General features: G+C 39.4%; 1 protein-coding gene across 1 annotated transcript; it reads right to left on the bottom strand.

Moving 5' to 3' along the window:
- Positions 1–861: 861 nt before the first annotated feature.
- LOC122827726 (olfactomedin-like protein 2A) lies at positions 862–27,021 on the bottom strand. Its single transcript, XM_044110645.1, has 8 exons — positions 26,733–27,021; positions 15,171–15,434; positions 12,131–12,238; positions 11,878–12,054; positions 9,557–9,803; positions 6,247–6,552; positions 5,856–6,041; positions 862–3,289 (listed from the first exon to the last, which is right to left on the bottom strand). Exons 1-8 carry the CDS (start codon positions 26,820–26,822, stop codon positions 2,685–2,687), a joined length of 1,983 nt encoding a protein of 660 aa, XP_043966580.1. The 5' UTR covers positions 26,823–27,021; the 3' UTR covers positions 862–2,684.

Here is a 27,021-nt window from a genome sequence, read left to right as displayed (position 1 = left end):
TAGTTTTTTTTTCTAGAAAAATTAATACTGCACCTTTAAGCAGATTCACTCTTAGATGTGACTGAGTGATCCAGTTCCAGGAATGTCCCACGGAGACAAAGGCTTCACATCCCGGCCGCTGGGAGGACATGGTGGTGTGTGATGCGTACTGTATGTGCTGCTGATCAACAGGAGGCCCTGCTGATGTGAACAGGGTCAAGGCTTTGCGCTGACCCCGGGCTTCTGGGGCCGAAAAGCGGCACAGGTCGTGTGAATTGTCAGAGCTCATCAACACAGTCGGTGAGAATGTGATTGTTCTATCGCAACAACATGCCAACATTTCATGACAGAGTTCATGACTGGCCGCACCATCAGTGGTGACCTCATCAGACCTTAGCGGGGCCAAGCCTTGCATCATTACTGAACTGAACCGGCCCGTTACTGGTATTCAGAACAACACAGAGAAACAAGGCTTTTTTTTTTCTTAATGTCAAATGAGAAACCACATGTGTTAAAACAGCACACCCACAATTCACCTCATGGTTCATTTCTGTCTTCTTCCAGAGTTACATGACTTGGAGCCCAAGTAGGACATTTTGACATCTATCCAAAATTCATACGATAATGGCTCTATTATTATGACTCCGGTCATGATAATGGATTGCTACGACCTGTTTTATGTATGTTTTGTATACTTGGACTAACATCAAGCAACATTGTTATTTTTACTCTAAACCAAATAGAACCCTAGAAACCTCTGTCATCCAGGAATCAGAAAGTTTGACTAACTTGTGTTTTTCCCTTTGAAACAAGGAGGGTGAGGCTGTTATCCTGTGCCATTTATTGGTCAATGTGGATTTATGTACAAAGTTCACAACAGGATTTCAGAGTGAACATTTTATTTCATGACACAAGCACATGCTCAACTTGTTTCAACACAATATTATGCTTCTATTTCTATGTGTAGACTTAAACAAATGACTTTATTGATACTGACATGAGTTCAGTAATAAGCTTTTTTTAAAAAAACATTGTGGTTATGAATCATTGCTGCAGGAAACCCCGACACCCCCCCAAAAAACATTCTAGATTTGTGTTAGCGTTACATCATGGGTGGTAAAACATGTAAATCTGAAACAAAATAACATGGCTAACTGCACTTTTGTTAGAACACGATGATCCCGGTTTGAAGTGCAAACATTCGAATGCTCATTTACAATATATACAGTGGCTATGAAAAGGTTATTGGCATGGTAAAAACAGGATCTTTTTATATGAAGAAACAATAACAGATTCATTACATCATCAAATCATATTGTGAACAAATATAAAAGTAAAGTGTACATTTTTTCATTCAGTTTAATCAGCACACTCCTCGACATTTCTCTGGCGAAGAGACAGGATGCATGGATAATAATAAAGCAAATTCCTGAACAAATGTTTGGTCACGGGATGGGAAAATGATGACATGACTGATGGTTAGGCCCTGGAAACCTTTCTCTGAAGTCTGTCTGCTAGAACAGGCTGAAGTAACATCACCAGCTGAGTTAAATGCCAAAAAGAGAAAACATTTTTCAATTATTAAAACAAAAACCCTCCAGAATGCATCTGAACAGCCATGGGACAATCTGATATCTTAGGTAAATGACAAATGCAACCTCTGATGATTGTGTGATTGGGTTGAACATATGAAAAAAAGATACACCAATGAGGCAACATTGTTTTGTACATATATCTTGAGATGTTTGACAAAGATTGAATGTTCAGCTAGAATCAGAATCCGCTTTTTTTTTTTCACAAAGTTTGTGCACCCAAACAAGGACTTTGACTTCGGCTCCACTTTGCTCCTGGTGAAGACAGTAAAAGTGTCTTCAGTAAAAAGTGAAGTGAAAGTGAATGGTTTATTACTTTTATGGTAAATAAAAGTGAATATACCATTCAGCTACCAGAATGGTGGTAGCTGCTGAACCTGTCACAATAAGCAATCAATCAATCACTTTTATGAGGCAATGTGAAATTGATTGCTTCTAATGATTCTGATGATTAATATTTCTTGAAGGGCAATTTTATTTAGAGACTAAATAATCCAATTTATTAAAGATGTTAAGTTTTAAGTGTGGAGTTTATTTCCATTTTGATTTATAGATTTTGGTTGTTGTGAGTTTCTTTTGTAAAGAACATTGAGTTGGTCCTCAATAATGCAAGGGTGAACTTGCCATTATCAATATATAGTTGAAAATGGTTTCCAAACCACAATATTGTTGTTTATCTCAATAGTTTTTGGGGCAATTTATCATCCAGCAAAATTTACTAGAGTGACAGGCATACTATCTACTAAATAAACCAGCTTTGGGTCATATCTGGTTGTTTTTTTTGTCTTGTTTTAGGGTTTTTTTGACAACACAATAGAAAAACTGATCAAATATATTCTAAGAAGGATATTTTCTGCCTCAGGTTGTATTCAGTAGTCAGCTGATTGGCAATATACCAGGAAAATAATATTGTTTTCAGTTTGTTATAATTTATTATCCAAAGCTGTGCAAAAACAAGGTAAGGATTGGGAAATTGTATAACAACATGCTTTGGAACACATCAGGCAAGGCTGTAAAGCCTGACTGAGGCCCCAAAACAGATCTTACTGATAAATACTGAGAATTCTCTAACTTGTTGCCATCCTGGAAAGCCTGGACACAAATGACCAGTGCTCATTCCTCAATGAAGTTCACCTGATATGTGACCTGATTGCCATTGTCCCATGCATACAGAAGCTTATCCTTTGGGTTGTAGTCGATCTGGGTGGTGAAGGAATACTCATTGGTGAATGGCAAACGTGGGATTGCCTCCGTATTTGTGTGGGTGTCATAAGCATAGTTCACCTCAGCTTCTTTCTGGTTGTACACATCGACAGCGTACAGGACACCGCAGATGATGAAGCAGTTTCCATAAGAGTTCCGCTTGAGGCCTGTTCGGTAGGTCGTTTCCTTTTTCAGGGACAGGTCTCCGGGATCCAGTTTACTAATCACAATCAGCTCTTGCTGGTTGTAGTCATAGTCCAGAGATGGATAGATTACCCACAGACCACTTTCGTCAACTGCAAAGTCAATATCCGAGTGTCCCCTCCACTTCCAGCGGTTGGTGTCCTCGTAGACGACATCGTGCAGCAGAGTCCACGCTGCCATATATCGCATCCTCAGGTCATACTTAATGATGTTCTTAGTGAAGGCTCTGTTGTAGTAGAACGCTCCGTTATAAACCACATGGCCAGTCCCGATCCAGTTATAGGGCAGCTTGTAAAGATTACTCCAACGCCCTAAAACAAATGACAGGGCAGGATTAACTTTTGCTCCTTCATTACAGCACTCAAGTCTCATTTGCCAATGAACACATTCTGTTTTAACATCGTATCATCACTGATGCAATCTGCCTGCGTGACAACCAATAATGTCAATGTTTATGTTATCCCATGACTGGGATACTGTGATCCAAGAAAAACCAGGCTGTGCTTTGGCCTTCGGAGAGAATATTTCTTATCCGCTCTTTAGTCATCTTCCCAGCCCCAGGCATGCTCCCTCCCTTATCGTAATGCATCTCTTGAGTCTGCATGGCCTGGGCTCAGCTATGAACACTTGATCCAAAAGTCTTATCTGCCAACTAAAACACACACTACCAGTCAAATATCTGTACATGCCCACTTAGATCAAATAAAAAGACTGTCTTCAAACAGGTGGTAAGTAAAGATCTTCACAGATACTTTATGGAGCGTCAAACTCTAATGGAACTGCTCTAAAGTTCATTTAACATCTGCAGCTATCATGAATTCTGATATCTTGTTGAGAAAAGAGGCCTCTCCCTCTGGTTCTGCTTCTGGGCATAAAGGGTCTCTACAGGTAAAGGCACTGATGTGCCCCAACAAGTTAACACATTTGTGTTTAATTTAGATAAAAGACAGAGATGTTGATAGAGTTGTTATTGTATCTATGCTAGCTCCCATAAACGGAGCCATCAAATTAAAGGCCACTCTTTATGGCTTCCAGCACTTTCTGTAGGGAGTTGCATCAGCCAAGAAAAATAAAATCTGACTGTGTGAATTTATTCCCTCTGTTTGACTGAAGCTGAACAAATCAGGCCTACTTGTGGTGCATCAAAGTTCAAAAACAATTTAACTCCACAATATATTTGAGAAATGTTGTAACTTATTAGCACCTGAATCAGTAAAATAAAAGTGCATTTTGCAAAACATAGAGAGGTCTTGATCCCAGCCATGTAAACTGAGAACAATAACATAAAATACAATTTCTACAGGTCTAAAGCCAGTCTGCAGTTTGGTCAGTTGTTCATTACTACAAAGGAAATAGCAGCCACACAGACAATACTGGATAAGAGATGCATTATGCTTTACTCACTGTGACTTGCAAACATGAAGCTTCCCTTGCTAAGCTGATTTTTTTCACAGTACCAGACTGTATGTGCACAGGCTTAGCGTAACAGTGATCCTGTTTGTGTAGGATTTCCCCCCTGAACTAACACACTTTGTACTATAGGTGTCACTTTCTAATCACATCCTATTTCCCATTCTAGCCCTCCAATCTCAGGAAGTCCGATGTAGATAAACTGAAGCCTGTGAAGAACAAAAACAATGTGCAGCAGAACCCCTCCACCCCCACTCTTAACCCCACTCTCTCTGGTCCTACCCCTGAGGCCAACCGGCTCTCTTAATCCTCTTCTGCTGGATTTAGTTCAAAAAGAAAGGCCAAAGCACATGTCAAGGAACAGCAGGAAGCACCGCTACTCACAGAGATACCTAGTCATCCGCACACAGCTGTGAGGTCACCACACCACAGGATGCCTCACATGTAAGTGCATTTAGTAAACCCAGTGTCTACACATATCTAAATCAACAAGTCAAGTCCAACATGTGCAGATCTTCTCCTCGCTCCCAGAAAGCATGTTACAAGTCTGCAGTTCATTCAGACATAGGAAGGGTAAACCGTCTCATCTGTGTTCTCATCATGTTGGATATTGGTGTCTGTTCAAACTTTTATTAAGTCAAACAGGTATTATAGCAAATACTGCATACTAAACCAAAGCTTTGGAAAAATACTGTGTGGAAGGTAAAGACAAAAGTGTTTGGAATGTGTGTATCCCATTAGGTCTTTGATGAAAAGCATCTCCATGTCAGCAGTCAAACATGGTGGATGTAATGTGATGTTCTGGGTCCTCTTCCATGTCTTGAAATGGCACTGATGAACAATGAATTCTACTTTCTACCAGAAGATACTGAAGGAAAACTTACATCCATCTGTTTTTGACCTGAGTTATATAGCGGGACATTGCTCCAAAGCACACCAACAAATCCACCAGTGAAAAACTCGTCAAAAAAGATCTTGCAATGCCCTAGACCTAAATCTAGATAAGACATTTTGAAATTATCTTAAACTGGCCATTCCTTAAAAACCCTTCAGTGTGGTTGCATGACAAAATATACAAAAACACTAGAAGTCTGTTAGGGATTTTTATCTTCCATCTCACTGTATGTCACCAGTGTTACCAGGTTAACATGTATAAAGAGTAGTCATCGGTCTCCTCTTTATACATGTTATGCTTTCCTGCTTGGTCAATAATGCTGTGGATCATAGTTCACTTGCTCAGTCTCTGTGTAAATTGTGCAAAAATAACCATCTTACAAATACACAGCTATTGAAATGAACTGATAGAACGTAATGACATCAGCCACTGAAAGGCCTCAACTTTAAATATTCCCACAAACTCAAATGTCTGCAATAAAAGTGAAACAAGGCTTAAAAGTCCAAACACAGAGATGATCAATATCTTGTAGATTATATGGATTTTCTCAAAAACACCAGAATGGTGCGTACCCTGTTTGAAGTTATCCAGGTTACGGAACTCCACCAGGTTGTTGCCATAGTAGTAATTAGTCACGTAGATCTTGGAGTCCTTAGCCAAAGGATCCTTCATCCAGGCTCCCTCATTGCGCCCATAACTGTGCTGTTTCTCCGGTTGCTCAATGGATGCCAGAGTTCCTTCACAGTTGAGAATCTTCCCTGGAAGTAACAAGCAGAAAATTCAACCTGCATGTCTGGGAAAGAATGATTCGCATTAACATGAGCTTAAATTGATTCCATGCTTCTACATGTCTTGGCAGCTCAAGACTGCACGATATTCTGCTGCTCAGTTGGGCGGCCTCACTGTCGTGACAGCATGGAGCAAAAATACTGATCTTATCACAGCACAGAGTTCAACACATACCTTCTCTGTGGAGGCTGGGCCGACTGTTGTTGTTGGAGTTGTCCAGCACCAGCACAATCGTAGGAGCTGGTCTTTCAGACCGGGGCGTGCTTTGGGTAGTGGTAGTAGTGGGCTCTGAGGTGGCGGACGTTGTGGTGGTGGTGGTAGTGGTGGTGGTGGTGGTGGTAATGGTAGCAGTGGGAGCTGTAGTGGGGTCAAAGGTCTCAGCCACAGTTCCCTCAACAGGCTCTAAGATAGTTTCAGTCCCTCCATCCTCAGGCTCATTTTCCGTTGGATGTTGGACCGGGTGTGTTTTCACAGAGTGGTCTGAGATGAAGGAGCAGACGATGAGAGGAATCAGAATAAGAGAGACGATACCTGGAGGACGATTGCTGTTAGAAGGGATAAACACTGCTTTTTTCTTCTAACCTTATGAGCCATCATTGCATCACTGAGCCATTGTGACCAAAGCATCAAGGTCATCGTGGCAACAGAGGTTTTTGCTTTATTATCAAAAATATGTAAAATAAAAATGTTAACATTTGTGAGTGTTGAAATATAGTACAAAAAGCCTCTGACTGTCTAAATGTCCACAGAGGTTAAGAATCAATTTTACTAAAAAACGTTGAGAACTGAGAAGTTCTCATGGAAGAACTGTTCAAATGTTTTATCAGTCGACTCCAGTCTCACTTGCAATTTCTCCTGCTAAAAAGTTGACAGTCTGATCGTAGGGCAAACTTCCACTGGTCCTGAAACTGCTGCATTCCAAGCTGGCTGACAGATGTGTGGGGAAAGTTTTTCTGATACTCATGCTGACACCACATGGACCTGAGGACAGCAAGACGAAGCTGCTTCTCCTGGAAAGATTTCAAGAAATTAAGCATTCTAAGTATCAGGAGGTCCTTCACTGAGGTTTGGATTGTTCCAGAGATTAGAGGCAGGAGGGCCACAGTAGAAATAAACATGTTTTGTGGCTCTTGTTAAAGCTGATCCGTTTAGGGGTGTGCTGCGGTGGCGTAGGGGATAGTGTGACCCACGTTTGGAGGCCTTGAGTCCTCGTCGCATGTTCGATTCCCAGACCCGGCGACATTTGCTGCATGTCTTTCCCCCTTTCCTGCCAGCCTACTTTCATATAAGAGACACTAGAGCCCTCAAAGTGTCCTCAGCAGCCGACTGCTTTGAGGTTATATAACAGATAACATCATTTCATTGTTGATTGATGGGACAGATATCTGTGCTCAGTAAAGCACACACAAGGGACATAAAAAACATGCTGTGTTAGAATAGATCAAACACTCTTAAATGAAGCTTGATATTATAATGAGGTACTGCAAGCATTTATAATTGAGTCATTTTTTTGCACGATTTATACCACATGTCCAACATTCTAGTTGCATGACAATATTGAATTGTAAAAGTACAATGAAGTACTGTATTTATTAAACATGAAGAGCAGTAATGCAGTGATATTGTCTCTGAAATCGCATGATGTTTTGTTAGAACGCCCACTTCAAAAGAGAGTTGCTAAATAGAAAAGAAATAAAGGTTTTTCATTTTGATCTCTTTTGTTTAAAACAGATTTCAGAGGATTTTTGGGATGTGATGTCAGACCTGCATTATATCAGCTCAACATATACAGGGCTTATAAAAAAAATATTCACCCCTTGAATGTTTTACCCTTTTATTGATTTTACAAATCAATCAGGATCAATGAAATTTGCCATTTTACAAAAAGAGAAACTTTAATGTCAAAGTGAATACTGATTTCTACAAAATGCCAATTTTCCTTTTTTGAATAAAGTAAGTGACTTTATAATTTTATAATTTAAAATGACTGGCCTAATTCAACTCACTGATGGTTTCTCAGTGAGTTGAATGGAGATCAGAGTTTAGTGTTGTCCCCTGAGTCCGACCTGAACCAGACTCAGAAATCAAGCTGGGTCAAAGTGATGCAGGTTTTTCTATTCCTTTATTTCTGTAACATTTCTTATTTTTAGATTCCATGAAAAGCTCCAGTCTGACATGTAGACAACTGTTCTGTGTTGACAGACATTAAAAATGAAGAGAGAATTTACTAGAACAAGATGATATTTGGCTATAGACACTTCTCAGTTTTTCATGATTTTATATCCATGAAGGCTTAAGGAAGCCATTTTGTTTCAAATGTTAGTTCAGAAACGTCCCACTCCATTCATTCCCTATTGAACTTTTGCGATGAGGCGACACTCCCTTGTTCTCATCCAGCTGAGCGACCGCCATAATTGAAAAGCAAATAAATAAAAAGTTAAAAATATTCAACTTTTGTTTCCGTCTACAGTCACAGAGAACTCTAACGTTTCTCTGTTGTTTGTCATTGTCTATTGAGCTGATAACGGCTGTGAACTACACAACCATCCACAGGAGAGAAGCTTTTGATTAAGCTACATAATGTAATGTAAACACTTTAACATTTCCAGATTAACTACATGCATTAACGTGTTCATTTTGACAGCCCTATTATATATAGGCAGACAGGGACACAGGAAAGGTGACCCTTCTCCTTCTTTTTAAAAAGGTGTTACTCCCTGCCCCTGTATTTGAAATGGGATTTTTGCCCCCGACTATATGTGATGAAAGTCTGGATTTGTAACTGCCTTTACTAGCTGATTTAAGGGTCACTGCGTCCTGGCTCAGCAGAGGCAACAGGTGCAGATGTTTGACAAGGGTGGTTGGGCTCTGTCAGATTCACATACATGGCAGAACATAGCTTCTGACAGCTCTATGCTGTGAAAACGCAGCAGCCCTAATCACCCCTCTACAGACCTGAAGAGGATTCAGGACACGCTTTCTCTTCGGTGTGAGGGTCCTTCTGCCTCACTGAGAGGAGCAGAGCTGAGGCTCGTCATGAACATGGCAGCTCTGCATTCAGACTGTCCTCAATGGCTTCCATCTCTACTGCTGATGTAGAAAAGCTTTGGTTTGCTGCTAATAGAAACCCCAAGGCCAGAGCAGATAAAGAGCTGCACAGGATCGTTTTCTATAATCATTCCTTTCGCTTCAAATTTTTAAAAATGAGCGAAACAATGAGAGCCTTATCCTGCAGTTATTTAAAGGCTGTTCTGGGAACACTGCTACTGTCCCAGTAAATACTGACCCTTCTTGCCTGTTGCTTTCTGATTCAGTCATGTGGGTTCAGAGGCTAACGGATCGTTTTCAACACCCACAGTGGATCAGACCTAGACGACCACACTCACTGCAGACTGTTGAACACGTTTACCTCACACTGACTTGCTCTTCATGAATGTTGACTGGAGAGTACACAGGTTGTTTAGATCAAAGTTAAAACTCGTACCTCCTCTTTGGTCATCTTGGTCGGTTTTAGATGCCTTGTAGTATGTGATGCTCCTCACCACTCCAGGCTGCTGGCCAACCACCTTCGATTTTGGAGTTGGGTCGGGCTTAGTCGGTTTCCCAGGCTTTATGACCTCTTTCTTAGGCTTGACTGGTTTTTCTTTGGGTGCCTTTGGAGGCGTTTTGGCAGCAGGGGTCTTTTTGTTTGCTACCTTTCCTGGAGGCTTGACTTTCTCTTCATGAGTGTCCTGTGAAGACATCAGAGGGTTGGTGTGGGATAACCTCTGTAAAAATCCCAGAAAATGTCTTTGTTCATGATGTAGAAAACTATTACAGGTAAAGCTAAAAAGAAATTTGAATATTTGAAAAATTATATCTTTAGTCACGGATTTCAGAAAAGTGAACTCATATAGGTTCTTTACACACAAAGTCAAGTATTTTACGGTGAATTAGAGGCTTTTTTTTTTACAGTACACTTCAATATCTCAGTAAGAGTCTTTTGGTATGGAAAATGTAAATATCTGGTTCTAACTAAGCACAACTGCATCACAGCCATTTCTAATATATTAGTGCCGATTACTTTTCATTAAACTCACATTTGTATTAAAAATGTTTTTATTGGTGTGATGTAGCATTCTAAACCTAAATGTCAAGCTTTCATTAGCTGCAATAAAAAAAACATCATGATTTACATAAATAAGGGCTTGAAAAGTGAGTGTGAAATTAATCTGTGAAGTATCACAGATTAATGAACTTCTTCAATATGATTCTGTTTCATTGAATATGACTGCAACTGTGCCATCTGCTATTGTGAGATAATGTAGTTGTTTTAAATTGATTTTAAGTAATTTTTGCCTTTATTTAAAATAAATTATTAAAATTGTGTTTTACAGTCTCTACTCTCTCACTCACACAGTGTGACATCACCTGCACTCCTATAAAAAGAATTGCCATAGCTGTCGATTGCAGTTCTTAGAGATAATTTGAAATCTTATTAAATTTACCCCGATACTTTCAGCGGTGTGTCACACTCTTCTATGGTGTTTCAGGAAAACCAACTTACCAAATAGTCCAGATATTATATATCAGCTTCTTTGTAAATTAATCAAAGTTTGCAGAACTGGACAACATTCACTGTTCCATTTTATGTTGTTAGTCCTAAGTGGTCCTTTCTTCCTGATCTGGAGCTTATGGTCTCTGTTTCTTATTGATCCTCCCAACAACAAACCCAGATGCCTCAGAGCTCTGAGAAGTTGATACTGAGTTTAGAAAAAGCTACTTTCAGCCATGTTTAATGAAAAATAAAGCTCACAGTGACCCGTCAGAACGCACTCACTGAGTTACGATGACCATCAACGGCTCCTAAAGCTTCACTCGTCTCAGGAGAACTACTTCAGCACCAAATCTAGGTTTAGGGTGCAGTACTGCCTCATGTATGAAAACCACAAAAATGACCTTATCCCAGATTTCTGGAATGTGTTAAAGGACTTAAATGTCAAAAAATGATGTGAATAAACTAAATGTCTGATGGCTGAAATGGATTTTACAATGCAGTCTGAAGCTTGGTAGGGCCCTTAGATTTCAGTGATGTGGAAAACACATGTGGAATTTAATGAACAAAATAGAATCCAGGATAAAATGTGGAATTTCACAGAATTTGCTGCCATCAGTGAGAAGTGAAGGATATCCAGTAATGCCTGTTGCTCTTACTTAGTCAGGCCGGGCTCGGCTCTCCCCTCCACACAGACGGAATGACCCGGTCAGCCATGGGGAAAAAAAACTCTTCCCAAAAAAATAAATACATAACTCAAAGCTTAGAGCAAGGTTCCAGGTCTTGGAAGTTTTATGAATTACAAGTAAACTTTTCTACACGTTTTATCGGCACCCGGTTGACTGGAGGTTCAACGATATCACAATTATTGAGAAACACAGAAGAGAAGAAACTAACTTCAGCCAGTCACGTCTGACAACTGTTGAAGATTTAAATAAATGAGTGGAAGTGAAAGTCGGAGGTGATTATTTCTCCATCTCCCAAATCCTGATCACTAGAGAAGTGAGCACAAACTTTTACTTTTTAGTTTGCTTTATGTTTTATTTTATTAAATTTTTTTTAGTGTTCAGTTCAATTCTAAAGCATTTTTAAAGGGAGATTTTCTGTCAGGTTCAAAAGGAGATTTTTAGTTTAGCTCCTAAAGTTTGAGATCATAAAACTCATGCACTAACAAATGTGTCCAAGTGTCAGAACTGATAATGGACAAATGATTGTTTTTGTATTATCACCTAATGTTTAGACACATTCAGTCTGCTTCCTGTGTTACCAACCTGTGCTTTGCTCTCAGACGCGTCTTTCTGCAGCAGCTGCAGGCTGAGCGAGGAGATCTCCTTCTTGATGCTCATCATGATGTTGGAGTAGTTCTCATATTTTTTAAACTGGTTGGTCAGGCTCGTCATGCTGTCCCGTACATATTCATTCTCTCGCGTAAGGTTTGTTTTGATGGTCTGTAAGACAATCGTGAGTGAATGGACACACAATAACATAATCCTGCCCAGTGTGTGAGTGTGTCTAGTTCCCAACCTCTTCGAGTGTGTTCATCTGAGAGACCACCTTGTTGATATAGGAGTGGACCTTCAGTAGATCCATACTGTACAGGGTTCCCTCCAGGAGGTCCACCATAGACTGGAGCTGCACATTCAAACCAGAAAAACAGAAAAACATCCATCATTCACCATCAGCTAAACCCAGACCTGGCAGCTCTGTGTGCCTGGAAGTTTTCATTTGCTGCCTAAATTCACATCAATGCATTAAAATAGAGAAAACCTGCAGCAGAAGAGAAAAAGGTGGTTTTTCTATGTTGATGCTGGTTGGCTGTCCATCCATCTTAATTCAATTTCATGTCAGTAGCAAAAGGAAACAATCACATTCCTTCCAGTTCTGTAAAAAAATAATCTGCCACCTTCCACATTTCTTCTCTTTTTGCTCTGTTTTCACTGATCAGAACAAATTGTACTCAGCTTCACAGATAAAACCTTTCAATAAAATCTTTGGACTTTAACGGTGCATATTAATACAGGACTGTAATATTACCATAGATCATTCTATGGATTTCATGTTTTATACCCTGCAGGTTATTCTGGTTTGCCGTGTGAAGAAGACACAGAATATTTTGGTTCAAGCAAACCTGAATTAGTTAAAACTAATTAACATACGGTACATTAAAATACCCCAGAACTAAATCTGGATATTTAAGATTCGTAATTCATATTGAACATTGACATCATTTTATTGGTTCTAGTTTTACTGTTTTTACTTTAGTTTCATAATTTAAAATTTTAGTTTTAGTTTCATACTTGTATCTTTTCCTCAATAGCTTTAGCTTTGTGTTACTAGCATTGTGAGTTTGTTGAATAAAATATTTTAACTATAAAGTTGAATTTTTCCATTAATAATACTTTTATATTTGAGAGAAGTTGTTTGTGTTCAGCCCTGTAACAGACTGATGACCTGTCCAGGGTGACCCTGCCTCTCACCCAGAACGTTAACTGGAGATAGACGCCAGCACCTCCTGATCCCACGAGGGACAAGCGTGTTAGAAAATGGATGGATGGATGCTTGTGTTTATTTCAGAAATGTTTTAGCATCCTGCTGTTCAGATAACACCAGTGCTGGACTTATGCATTTATGCTGGAGTTATGAATAGGTTTTATAATAATCATCCGCTATTATAAAACCTAGCTTCTCATCAGGCGGGTTAAAAGTTTACTATTTCGAAAGAAAGTTATTCTGACTCGGTATTCTAAATTACTTGTTTATTAACAATTTCCTTAAACAATTATTATAATTATTCACAGCCAAACTTGACACCTTTCTAAAATATTTTAATGTAATTAAAAGCAAAAACAGAAGAAATGGGTAAGAGGATATCGCCACTGCATCTCCACATTAAATCTTAATACTTTCTCATTTGTAGGATTTTATTTGCATTCAACAAGCATCCTATAGTAATTGCTTTCTTAGCTTTTTCTTAACTTTTCCCAACTCTATCCTTCCTTGTTTTGTCTTCCAGCAAATACTTTCCCCTGACCTTGGCTGGATAACCTGTTGATAGTGCAACAAAGTGATGCAAGACACACTAAACATTCATCTGTGTGTAGAGACATTACTGCTCTGTGTCCAGCAGATAATTTATGGGCCTTGACAATCTTCCCCTAGATACTAGTTTTTCTTTAAAGCGCAGATTTTCAGCCCTTTATGAAAAAAATAAAGCAATAACAATCTCAAGCTTTAAAAGTCCAACAACAAGATGTAGAAAAAAAATGATGTTCCACCAGTAGGTTGTTAGGTATCCTACTATCCATAGCATTTTAGAACAAGTGAAGGTAACGCAGTCACTTGATTGTGCTATAAAAAGTCAACATACTCCAGGATATCATCATACTGCCTCTTTAACAAAGCAATTTGTCCACACATGTGGACCTCCTTTTTCTTTACATCCTTTGTAAACCCAGCAGATCTTCTGAAATACTCAGATGAGCCCATCTCACACACTCAGTCAACCTTCATACGTGGTCTCTTGAATCTCCTCAGTTCAGCATTCTCAGTTTGAATCCCTTCAAGTTGTCTTCACCATGTTCAAATACCTAAACTGGTTGATTTTCTTTGTGCAGCTGAGCAGCTGCACCTCATTAAAAGGACATTCAGAAAAACACAACCTATAAAAGAACATTTTGAAAAATCTAGATGAAACTGAGCCAAATTAACATATTTCTAAACTTCTCAATACAGCACTAAAATTTAAAAGATCATCATAGAGCACAAAACATATGACTTGAGAGTATGATCCGTAATAGAAAGATCAATTTAACACTCCTTCATATGAACAGGCATGTCTTGATAAGAAAATGACAAAGTGACTGTCTGGAGACAATTTTCAAGTAATAAACTAATAATGGCATAATAATGCAGGTTTGCTCCCTCAAAGAGCGATAAACTTTAATTTTGAAAGGAACACCAAGCACTGAAAATGGAAGACATTTTAAATACCCCAAATAAAACACAACAACTGAAAACAATCAATGAAAAGAAAATTAAACACAGATTCAAAATAAAATGGATTATGAAGCTTCTGTCAACAAAATCTCCCTTCAAAAAATATCAAACATCAGAATAGAAATGATCACACGCCTTTGAATTTATCGTGTGATTAGTTGATTAGCTGCCATTGGGACAGGCTTAAGAAGAACACAAGAAGCAATTCTTTATTAGGTCAACTTGGTGAGTGTGAGAAAAGCAAGTAGAAGAGCATCATGTTCAGGGCTGGACAATGTGACTGAAAATCATATAATAATATAAGTTTTTCATATTGGTTGATCTAGAAAATTATTTTTCGATTTTTTGTTTTAAATATCCGAGACACTGAAACCTGGAACTGCTGCTGCACACATTACTCAATAGGCTGTTGCTAGGTAACCAATAAGGGCACAAGTTCGTTGATGCTAACTTAACTGGCTGGGAGAGGTTGAGTGGCTTCATCAGAACCTTTCCAATTAAATGATTGAATATTTTATCAGATGTATTCTCTGTGGATATTGATCCAGCCTGACTCCACCGTCCTCACCTTTAATAACTCGGGGGCCTGTTTCTTCAGCTTCTCCATCTTCCACTCGTTCTCACAGGGGTTGAGTGAGGACGGCGGAGCCGTGCACGAGCACTTACAGTCTGACCCCGAGCTGACCGTCTCTACCGTGTAGAAGTCCTCCACGCGCACGCTGCCGCTGCGCAGCCGCAGGCAGGCGTCCTTACTCAGAGGCCGCATGATGCACTTACAGCGGCAGTCGGAGCCCTCTGACGTCATCCTGACAGGCTCGGTGTCCCCAAAGATCTGAAAGACACAATGTCAAGAAAGATTTTATTTTAGGGCTGCACCCATCGCAGTTTTCTGGCTGATCGCTGGTGACCAATCTTTAAAAAGCCTAACCTGCCAATACCAATTGTTTTGTGTGAAATGTTGGCACATATGGCAATACAGTTGCTGAGTTGGCAACAGCGGGGTGACTGTTGTTAAGTAGTCACACAATATCTGCAAATGTACAGATATGACCTGGTGGGCCGGTCTGTCAGTCAAATCTCTCACTGCAGAGCAGAAGAGGGCAGAGGCTGATGTTTCGATCTTTGCTGAGATGGATTGCATCGGTGGAAAAGATCAACTTCACCTGTAAGCATCGGCTAATCAGTGATCTCTCAACATTAAGGCAATCAATTTTGAGAGATCAGAAAATCCAAACTATCAATTTGGATTTTATTTATCTTCACCTTTTCATCATGGTGTGGAAAAGTCTCCTGAGAGTTTAAATAGTTCTGTTTACTGAAGGTACAAATTAAAGTGTTCTGTTCCTTCCTGCCTTTTCCATTCATCTGAAACAGAGGAAGGAAAGTGATTCTGAAAAATAAACTCAGGCTTCCTTTCTTTTGAATGTAAGCTGGTGTGACTCAGACGAAATCCTCAGAGGAATACATAATTCAGTCAGCCGCCTCAACAGCTGGCCTTTGCCTGCCATGGTTGATGACAGACTCCTTGGTTCACCTAATAAACAGGAGGCAAGGCATGGCAGTCTGAACAGGGCATTCCACACATTTCCTATGTCAGGCAAGCCGCCTTGCAGAAAGTGAAGATCACTCTCACAGAATTCAGCCAGACAGATTTATTGTAAAGTCTAAAAAATGAGCATTTTTTAGACTATCCCAGATTCTGCTGAAAAATTCTCCAGCTGATCTAAAACCACCCTGAATGACTTTACAGACCTTCCAGCTTCGACTTTAATGCGTTCTGATCTGAACCTTAAGGGAGTTCAGTGTGGCAACGTGATCCTGAAATCAGGATGAAGTGAAGTCATTTATCCACTGTGTTAAGAAATATTGACTCACTATTTGATGTCTCATCTAGACATGACAGAAAAATGTTGAGTTTCAGTTAATGCAGGGATGGGCAATCCTGGTCCTCGAGGGCCGGTGTCCTGTAACTCTTAGATGTTTCCCTGATCCAACACACCTAAATCCAACAGCTGAATCACTTCCCAAGTGCAGTCAGGTTCTCCAGAGTCCTGCTAACGACCTCATTATTTGACTCAGGTGTGTTGAAGTAGAGAAACATCTAAAAGTTGCAGGAGACCGGCCCTCGAGGACCAGGATTGCCCATCCCTGAGTTAATGCCATCTAGCTTCCAACTGATAAGCCCAGCATCAAATCATTTGTTTTTCTTTATTTATTTTATTAATTAAAAAAAAAAATGTTTTAAGTCAGAAATACAATTTTCTGATTTAAAACAGAAATGGTTCATGATAAACCATCTGACTAACACAGTAAGAATTGGCATGATGTCGTGATTTTACTGCAGGTGCAACACTAGGATACTGTAAATGTCCTGAATCTCTATTGTGGCTTATTAAGGCTGCAGTTTGTAAATTTTACAAAAAATATTTTTTACATATTATACAACAATATATTTGTTGAAACTGTCACCATGTTGTGACAGGATTTATTATGAGACAGATAATCTGTGAAGAAGCCACATTGCTCTGCCTTCTCCCACTGGCAGCTAGAAATAACCAATCAGAGCCAGGAGGAGGCGCTGTCAATCACAATCTCATACGAGTTTTCCTGGAACGGTAAGTTGTTTCCACGCCATCAGCACATTTAACAGCGACAGCGAGTTCATGAATTTGATTAACAGCGCTAAGATCCTCCTCCTGGCTCTGATTGGTTGTTCTTCAGATGACAACAGTAGCTGAGGGAGGAGATGTAGGAGATCCATTTTTCACAGTTTATCTGTCTCACATTAAACTATCCCAACATAGTGATAGTTTTAACAAATATGTAAGAAAAACATTATATTCCTTATAAAAGCTACTTGCAGCCTTAAGCCTGAGGACTCCAAAGCGATGTACTCAACATTTAGTCATTCACAAGCTGATGGTGGTGACCTAGTGGATTGTACCCACAGCTGCCCTGGGGCATTCTGACAGAAACAAGACTACCACCAGGTCCTTTGGTCACCAGCAGGCAAGGCGGCTGAAGTGTCAAACGGCATTATGGGGAGCTTTTGCTAAACTGAGAAAAAAAAGCAGATTCCATTAGAGCCTCTACAATTATAGTATTGTCTATTTCTGACAGATGACGCTGAGAAACAGGAAGCGTGTCATAAAGTGTTGATGGCACGACAATCCTCCCACCATCGTGGAAAGTAAATACAGACTGTTATAGTCGAGGACAAGAAGACGTATATTATGACTAATGAGAGGCAGTGAGGCTGTCGGATGTGGGAATGTCAGGGCGGTTAAGAACTGATCAGCTGCCAGATTTTCAACCTTTTCCAAGCTTTTAGGATTTTTTGGGTTAGAAAGGCTGCAGGCTTAGTAAAAACAGAGGCATGAGTCATAAAGGAAGTGTTGGGGGGGGGGATGTCTCATTAGTGCAGGAATGTGGGCCAACTGATGGGGAAGATGCAGAGGGTGAAGTGTGTGCTCACCCCCCTGTTAGTGCAGACATTCTGGGTTGGGGGGCTGAGCAGATCCTGACCCACGTTGAGCCAAAAACAGCAGGTTGACAAACACAGCAACCACAAGAAAATAAGGTGGATCTGCATGACGCTGTGGCTTCATTCTGCTCGCTGGACTGCTCAGACACTGTGCAGCTTTTATTTTCCAGCAAGTTTGACTTTGCAGCCTTTAATTTGTTGGCTTTCCCAGGAGACAGCAGCAGGTTATCAGAATGAATCAAAATGATCCTTCAGACCAGCTAGTTCCTTGTTCTGTCAAGTCACATGTACCAGTAAGCGTATCTAATTATCCCAAATCTCATGCCAAGCTGACCTACCAGCATGAGAACGGGCAACACAGTTAAGATAGGCAGTAATTAAGGATGCAGAGTATTTAACGCATGCTTTGAGCTTTGACCTCTAAAGTGCAGTCAAGTTTTAGGTCAAAAAGCACACAGCTCAACCTGCACAGTGAGGGGAGTAGAGCAAGCAAGCTGCAGAGAGCTATATTAGGTCAGCCTCACAAACTTTTTATATCTAACACGCCCTGACAAGCTACAAGGTGAAACACAGAATTGTTCAAAACACACTGCATGACCGGAGTTTCTGTAAGATACAGCCTGTTGTATCAGCAGCCATGTTCACGTACCCTGTGATGACGTCTCTCGGCCTGCTGAACTCTGCCATCGATAGAGCAGCAGTTTGATTGCACAATGATGATAAAGAAGAAAGCCAGTTCTAAATCAAATCCAGATGAGACAAATTTAAATTGTCTTAGAGTGCATATAACCACTACTCAACGCTAGCACTTTAGTAAAAGTGTTAATGCTCATGGTCAAATAAAAAAAAAAGTCAAACTAAACAACTGGAACTAGCACCAGGCTGTTAAAAAGCCAAAGACAAAGTTTTTCAAGCTCTTATTGCTTTTGAAAGCAAACATCTACATTCCAGTGGAGTCTGTTTATGTCTCCAGATAGTCTGAAGCAGAACGGCTCTAAAACATAATGACCTCGCTCTGACATGAAGCGGCCTGAAGATTGGTCAAGGTTCAGCTTAAAGGGACAGTTCAGAGTTTTTGAGGTGAGCTCCTGTAACAGTGTCTTTGACTCTAGGAGACGGATGTCATAATGCAGTGATGAAGTTTGTTGAAAAGGTAAAACAGCAAAAATAAAAAAATGTTAATAAGACTAATCAGCTGAGTGATACAGCCTCAACATGCATAACGTTGGTTATTAACAGACAAATAACACATCATTTTCAGTTTGACTTCTCTTCAGGAACCAAAATCAGAAGCTCTGTCTGACCAGTTAACTTTCTACCACTCTCAGTGGATGTTACAGTATGACATCTTCCTATTACAGCTAACAGAATAATTACTATGAACACCCCAGAATCTCAGTTCAATAAAACACCAAACTATCCGCTTGAGTCTCATTGAAGATCTTGGCAAAAACCTTTAAACCAAACTATGGGTCTGTTTTAAACATGAAAATCTTATGCAATGCAGAGATACATATAAATCAGTCAGCACGACTCCTTCATAAAATCCACACACTGTAATAATCTTACCATAAGCAAAAAAAGGGACAGTCCCTTAATTAATAGTGTGTGTTTGGTGACCTCAATTATGAGAGGAATGGCTGATGCTGCCAATGTCTTTTCCCCAGATGATGTCTTCAAAAAGATGTTTATTAGGTCTGGCACAAAGCTGTGCAGCTCTCTGCTGCTACGGATACGCACACTATAATCCACTCCTAAAGTGAAAATATATTTCATTTAAACCATCAAATAAACACATCAAGAAACCTAATGAGTAATTTAGTTTCCTCAAAAGTTGGTATGATTCTGTCTGTTCCACTGGTGTACATCTATAAAGTGCTTTGGGTAAACCTCCACAGTTATCTCAACCCATGAACTTCAATTTGTCAGTTGCTTTTTCTCGTCAATAGACGCCAGACAAGGTAGGGGATAATAGTGAAGGAAAAGAAAAACTTTACGTGCCTACTCTGACATGTAGACATCTAGAAAATGAAATGTTCCCCACTTGGTTATTAACCAAAGCAATGGAGGCATGCTGTTTATTTAGACATGCCTTGGTGTTTGTATTAATATTTCTGAATAGTTTTGATATTGAATATAGAATTTTGTTAGTTTTTGCTGTGAACATTAAAGGAAGAAGAAAACATGACTAAGAGTAGCCCCTGAACATGTTAACCTGTATGTGGTTAACATGTTCAGGTTAACATGTTAACCTGTATGTGGTTGACATGTTCAGGTTAACGTGTTAACCTGTATGTGGTTGACATGTTCAGGTTAACATGTTAACCTGTATGTGGTTAACATGTTCAGGTTAACATGTTAACCTATATGTGGTTAACATGTTCAGGTTAACATGTTAACCATGCTTTACTCCGTTACAGGTGACAGTTCTCTTTGATACCGGAACCAGCTCAGAACTTCATCAACCTCCGAACCAGTACACTAAAAAAATGAACTTAGGGGTTTATCACATCAACAAAAAATATCATGTACTTTTAACTAAATAATTTCATGTTTCAAACAAAAACGTGATACAGTCATGTTGGATAAACAAGAAATTCAACAACTTCACGTTTATGAAATATAATCATGTTGAGATAACATGACTCATTATAGTCAGACTGATCTTGTGCTGAAGACGAGGTCACGGAATATCACGCGAGTTCACTCGAGATCATAGGAAATCACGGGTTATCACGTGAGACAATAGTTTTTTGTCTCAACTTAAATAACATGTATTCAAGTTAAGATAACGTGATTCAATTTAGTCAGATTCATCTCTCTCTGAAAGGGCCTAGTGAGATCAGGGGATCATGAGAGATTACGGAAGATCTGCTCTGCAGGGCACTATTGGCATTAAAGAACTGCACTGTAACAAATGGCTGTAAAAACTACAGCATAAAAATACAGTAAGGTGGCAGAGTTTTGAAAATACAGTTCAGTTGTACCTTTTCTAATTGTTGAGTATTCTTTCTACTCTTTCACCCAGTCCTGTCTTAAAACACTTAATGTGATGTAATTTTAGAAAATGTCTTTGACTTAACGTAATTAAATCATGGAAAGGATTTCCACACGATTAAATAGCTTTCTTTCAGCATGAAGCATGTTTGTTGAGCTAACTTAATTTTCATGAGTTGGATCAACTTAATAAGTAGTGTGAAGGTATCACTGTAATATAAGTTGGTTTCTCCAGCGTGCTGTGGTGGTGCAGGGAGCACACAGCACGTTTGGAGGCCTTAGTCCTCGATGAGGATGTTGCTGGATCGACTCCAGGTCCTGGAGACCTTTGCTGCATGTCCTCACCCTGTCTGCCTACTGTCTCAAAAAAATACGAGCCAATAGCACCACAAAACCTCTTCTGAGAAAAGATGGAAGAAAAAAAAAAGTTGGTTTCAACTAAATTTGTATTAATTTTAATCAAGTAAAATAAATTATTTGGTCCAAAGCATTGCAAATTAGTTGGGCTGGCTCTTTTAAATTACATTGCATCCAACTATAGTAAATGAGTTGAATCAACCCTAATAAATTAAGTTGAGCCAACTCACTTTATTTAAATTAGAATAACAATAATACATTAAGTTGAGCCAACACTTTGATTCAGAATCAATCATAGAATAACCATAATAACATAAGTTGATCCAACACAATTGCTTTACATTGGAATAACCTTAATAAATTAAGTTGATCTAACACATTTGCTTAAAATAGGAGTAACAGAATCACATAGTGCTGAAATAAAGCAAAGTAATCAGGTGAAAAACTTTTCATGATTTTTTAATGTCCATCCAAAGAGTTATTTTTTTCAGTATACTGAACTTGTTTAATTTTCACATTCACAAAAGACTCAAGTCACTGTTAAATATTCTTTCCAGTGGTTTGGACGCACCTCTTATACATTCTGATGTAATGTAAATGACCACAATGGAGGCATGCTGTTTATTTAGACATGCCTTAGTGTTTGTATTATTATTCCTGCAAACTGTGTTTTAATATCACCAGCCTAGTCAGTAAAATGAAACAAAAGTTGGTGTCTGTGGACAGACTCTGTTAAACCTGCAATGACTTCAAACCACTGATGAGTATTTATGAAGACATGGTTTATACAATACAACTTTTACATTTCTTTTTCTAAATTCAGACAAGCTAGAGGTTTTTGTGTTTAGACCGGTCTATTGTAGGAACTCAGCCCTGACCTATTTGTTTGCTCTGGAGGACATTTCTTTGGCCTCCATTCTACACAGTGGTAGTTTGGAGTTATATCTGGCTAGCACATGTAGATTTAGATTTCAGACAGAGTAGACTTCCTCTCATTACCTATTTTCCATAGCTATGGTACATAAGTAATGAGAGGGTGGATTAGCAAAAATGTTCTTTGCATTATGTTTCAGTCATTTTCAATCATTTAAACCTCCAACACATCTCATAATTTCAGGAAACCGAAATTATTATGTTTTAGCAGTGTTTGCTAAAACAAACAGTGGTGGTGTTCTCTAAAATAACACACTCATAAGGAAAACCACTTTGGACTCAGTGGAAATGTGCGGCCGTAACAGATAATCAATCAATCACAGATGTTCAACTTTAACCTCTGGGGTGCTCTCATCATACTGTTGATGTCAGAATGGTTTACAGTGTTTGAGTTTCAAGACACAAACAACGTCAACCAAAACCCGAAAGAATGCGCATCACAGACAAATTGTAAGCATGAGGGAACTGAGACACTGTGTGTGTTCACACATGGCTATTATTATATTTTATGGAGATATACAGTGGCAGCCATCTTAATAACAAATGGGATAAAGGTACATGTTTCCCTGCACTTTGGACTGGGTCAATGCAGCTCTTGGTATTGGCCATGTAAACAGGAGAGGGCGCTGCTGCGAGAACTCAGCTAATAAAGTATAGATTATAGTATAGAGTAAATGCTAATTTCTCTCAAATTTTCTTGAAGTTATACATTAGCTACATAATTTTAGCTGGTGGGTTCTGTTATCTTTACAAGTTTAGTTTCTGATTAGCTTTTTCACGTATTTCCTTGTAGAATTGCTTTAAATCCATCCATTTGTCCACGCTTACTCACCAGTGGAATTGTGGGATCGCAAGGGGTGCTAGTCAAAGGGCGAGAGGCGGAGTCACCCTGGACAGGTCACCAGTTCATCGCATGGCAACACAGAGACAGACAGGACAAACTCTCATGCAGAGAATTAAACCCAGGACTTTCTTGCTGCAAGTGAAGTGCTACCAACAGTAGCACGGCCTGTAGAATTTAACTCAGGAGTGTCAAACTCATTTTCAGTTTGGGTCGTATCAAGATCACCAATGTCCTCAAAGAGCCGTTTGTGGCAGATTGTTTTGGTAAAACTACCTATTAAACTGTTGAAATATTAATAAATAGTGTTCTCTGCATTTGATGATTACACAGTATAAAGTTTAAATAACATTAAAGATCTTTTCTCATGGATGTAATATGACCATATACAAATAAAAAGTGCTTTGATTTGATTGATAAAATAATATTTAACAAAACAATCACAACAATTATCACCCGTCCAGAGACAAGGGTGTAAAGAAAATGGGTGGATGGATGGATGGACGACTGTTATCTTGAAGGTTATATTTATGTGGCCCTCGATGGCCTACACTGTAAACGTAAGTTAGTAGTCATTACTAAAGATGTGCATGATAAACTATTGCCCTGGGATGGTCTAGTTTTTACAACATCAAAACCAAATACATCAAGCTCTATTTCCATAAAATCTTGCGAACAAATTAATCCATTACTAAAGAACTCAAGATTTCAAATCTGTAATTGACTCGACCATTACTCATGTTTATCAGTAATTGCATTGTTAGAATTACTCAATGCAAATTACAGTCACAATCAACTTTTTTTTATGCAATAATAACATTTTAAACAGTTGAGTAAAGCTTTCACCATGTTAAAGACTTTAAACATTAATACAAAACAATTAATAGGAGGGTATTTCTGAGTCTATGAGCCCAAAAATGAGACTCAGTTTCTGACAGGTTGTCAGCTATTCCACAACAACCTCCCCAACTACAGGCTGGCCGGGTGAAGATCTGATTTTGGGGGAGAGAAACACTAATGATTCACCAACAAGATCCAAACGTCGATTTGGACAAAGGACTCAGGACAATATATACCTTTTGCAAGGGAATGCAAATGAAAACAAAAATCCCATGAACCCTTGAGGGCTCCACCAAATCAAATAAGGTGGCTAGAAAAGGAAACAGAACTGGACGAACTAACAAAGCTGAAATTCACAGCTACACCGCCAGTAGCCATTGTAATTCTACAGAACCAACATGATCAGCAGGCAACCCATGCAGCAAACAATCAGAACCAACATGCATTGGGCCAGTCTTCTTCTATTTCTTTGTGTTGGCAAACTACTTAAAGGTGCATTACTGCCACCTACTGACTCACCGGTCAGGTGTTCACCAACAGGCCCCTCCAAAACTGGTACAAACTTATAAATGAGAGTTGTAATAATAGCTTGACCTACAAACCTAAAAACCCATGGTGTGCTAGATTTGGACCCCAGGCCTTGAGCTTAACACATATACACTGGCAAACACTGGCCTGTGTGGTGTTTTCCACTAATACAGATGTGAAATGATGCTAGAACAGTTTTATGTGATCTTACTTCCTGAATGGTTGTTGAACAGTGAAATGGTCTTGTTGAAAATAATGCTTTGTTTTATAAATATTAGAACCATCTTTCAACCGTATACCAGGCCCATTTTTATTTACAGTTTGCTTTCTTTTGATGAGGAAAAAGCCACAGCTTTCTATCATTTGAGCTTTTGTTCATGTGAACTTCAGGTGTGAACAGAATGTTCAGAATCTTATACATCTATACAGTGAAGGTCAGCTACAGTTCTGTGCATATGACTTTATTAGACTAAGTTAAAATCAAGCAAATTTACTTAATGATAATCATGTAGCTACTACATAACTATAGATCCTGCAAAGTGGCTAAATAGTTCATGTTTTCTAAATAATGTGAATTGAAGGTTTTACACAGCTTCCTATTTTTCCATCCATAAAATCAGAGCCACAGTGGAATGATTTACACCATTCATGTATCGGAAAAGATAATTGTTAAAAAATTATATGTGTATAAAGCTGATGGAGATACTTTATCCCAAAGACTTGTATTTACAATTGAATTAAAAGGTGGTTCTACAAAGGACATACCAAGAGGAGCTGAACACCAACAAACGTCCCACTTTTCAGAAATTTATTTGTGGAAGAAAATTAAAACCATACAGTTCCTCCTACTTCACAATTATGTGCTACATTGTGTTTTAGCTTTATTTTTCACATAAAATCACAACAAAATGCATTGAAGTTCTTTGACAATACATAAAAGATAGTGTAAAGGTTATGAATATGTTTGTAAGGCATGTCTGACGCTTTTTCAAGGTGTTTAGCTTTTTTTCTACCAAACACCTTGTGTCTAAAATGCACTTGCTCTTATATCATTACAACCTCTAAATGTTTGCTGAGAGATTTTAATGTTTGCTTTACTGGACCCAATTAGATTAGCCCCACAATAACTTTCCAAAATGGTTTATTTTGAATGTTTAAAACTCCTTCCATGTTGAATTGGATGGTACAGGCATTTCAGGGTGACATAATCCTGGATTATCAGTGGTCTTAAGATTCTCTGCAAATTTTGGCACATGCCTCATTAGCACTATGTTTATTACATTGCTTATATTAGCACTGAATGCAGTGCTGAATTCCCTTTGCAAAGCACAAAGTCCACATCCACTTCCACAGGTCAGATATAGTGAGCATGCTTCCAGTCTCCACTTGTCTGATTTCAGGCTTTAGATCAGAGGCAGAAAACTGAGTGTGTCGCCATGGAGGTTTCCACCCACCCCTGGCTTAGACATTAATGACCAGCGCTCACTCAGAGGCAGTCATGTTTATCCACAACAAAGTGGGAAAATCATTTTATGCTGCAGGGGAAAAGGACAAACAAGTTGATGACAAGCAGTTTAAACCTCAGGCTTCAAACTGCTCAGCACTTCAGCTGCGACTCCTGCTACTGTCTTTCTGAGGATCAAACTTTTTGCTGAACTGCATTGAAGCTGATTTAACCTCCATGATTAGTTCTAAAACAGACATCTGCTAACAGTCACTCCATCCAATATACAGTCCATGTTTTCTCCCTTCTGGCTGTGTGTTTTTGGAGCTGAATCAGGTTGAGGGAGAGTGAGGGGTTATTGCAGTCCAGCAGCTGAACAAACACGGCCAGCCTGATATTGCACTAACCCCACTGAGTGCCATCTCTGCTGGCAATGGGCCTGCGCACAGTGGAGGTGCGATTATGCATATCTGTGAGACACAAAAGCTCTCACTGAGGGAGTTTCTCAAAACACAAGAAATGACACAAACAAAAAACATCTGCTGGGCTTAAGCAGAAAATGTACAGGAGATGCACAGTCACTTTGACACTGAGATGTGTGGGGGGACGGGGGTATGGGGGGCAGTGCTGAAGAAGCCTGTGCTCAATTTCTGATTGCAAACATGCAATCAGGCGTGCTGGCTCTAAAAGAAAAGCGCCGTCTTACCTTGTTCTGTGAGGACGCGTCCTTACACAACACCAGCAGACAGGTCAACAAGTTGGTGAGTCTCCACATTTTCTCAGGGCGACTAAACATAAAGTGCACAAATCCAGAGCGGAAGTCACAGCGATCAGTCGCAGGGCTGGAGAAGTGCGTCTATCTGAACTCCATCTCCGCTTCATGCAGGTGACGGGCTTCAGGAGCGCACAGCGCGGATCTCTGCATGCCACTGGGCCGCGCTCTGAGGTCTGCCTTCATCCGAGCGCACCATCCATCATCCGGTGTCCTCCACAGA

The sequence above is a fragment of the Gambusia affinis genome, linkage group LG03 (genome assembly GCF_019740435.1).
Source record: "Gambusia affinis linkage group LG03, SWU_Gaff_1.0, whole genome shotgun sequence".
NCBI lineage: Eukaryota > Metazoa > Chordata > Actinopteri > Cyprinodontiformes > Poeciliidae > Gambusia > Gambusia affinis.
Note: the sequence above shows the minus strand (reverse complement) of the source record. Positions and strands in the feature narration are given on the sequence as shown.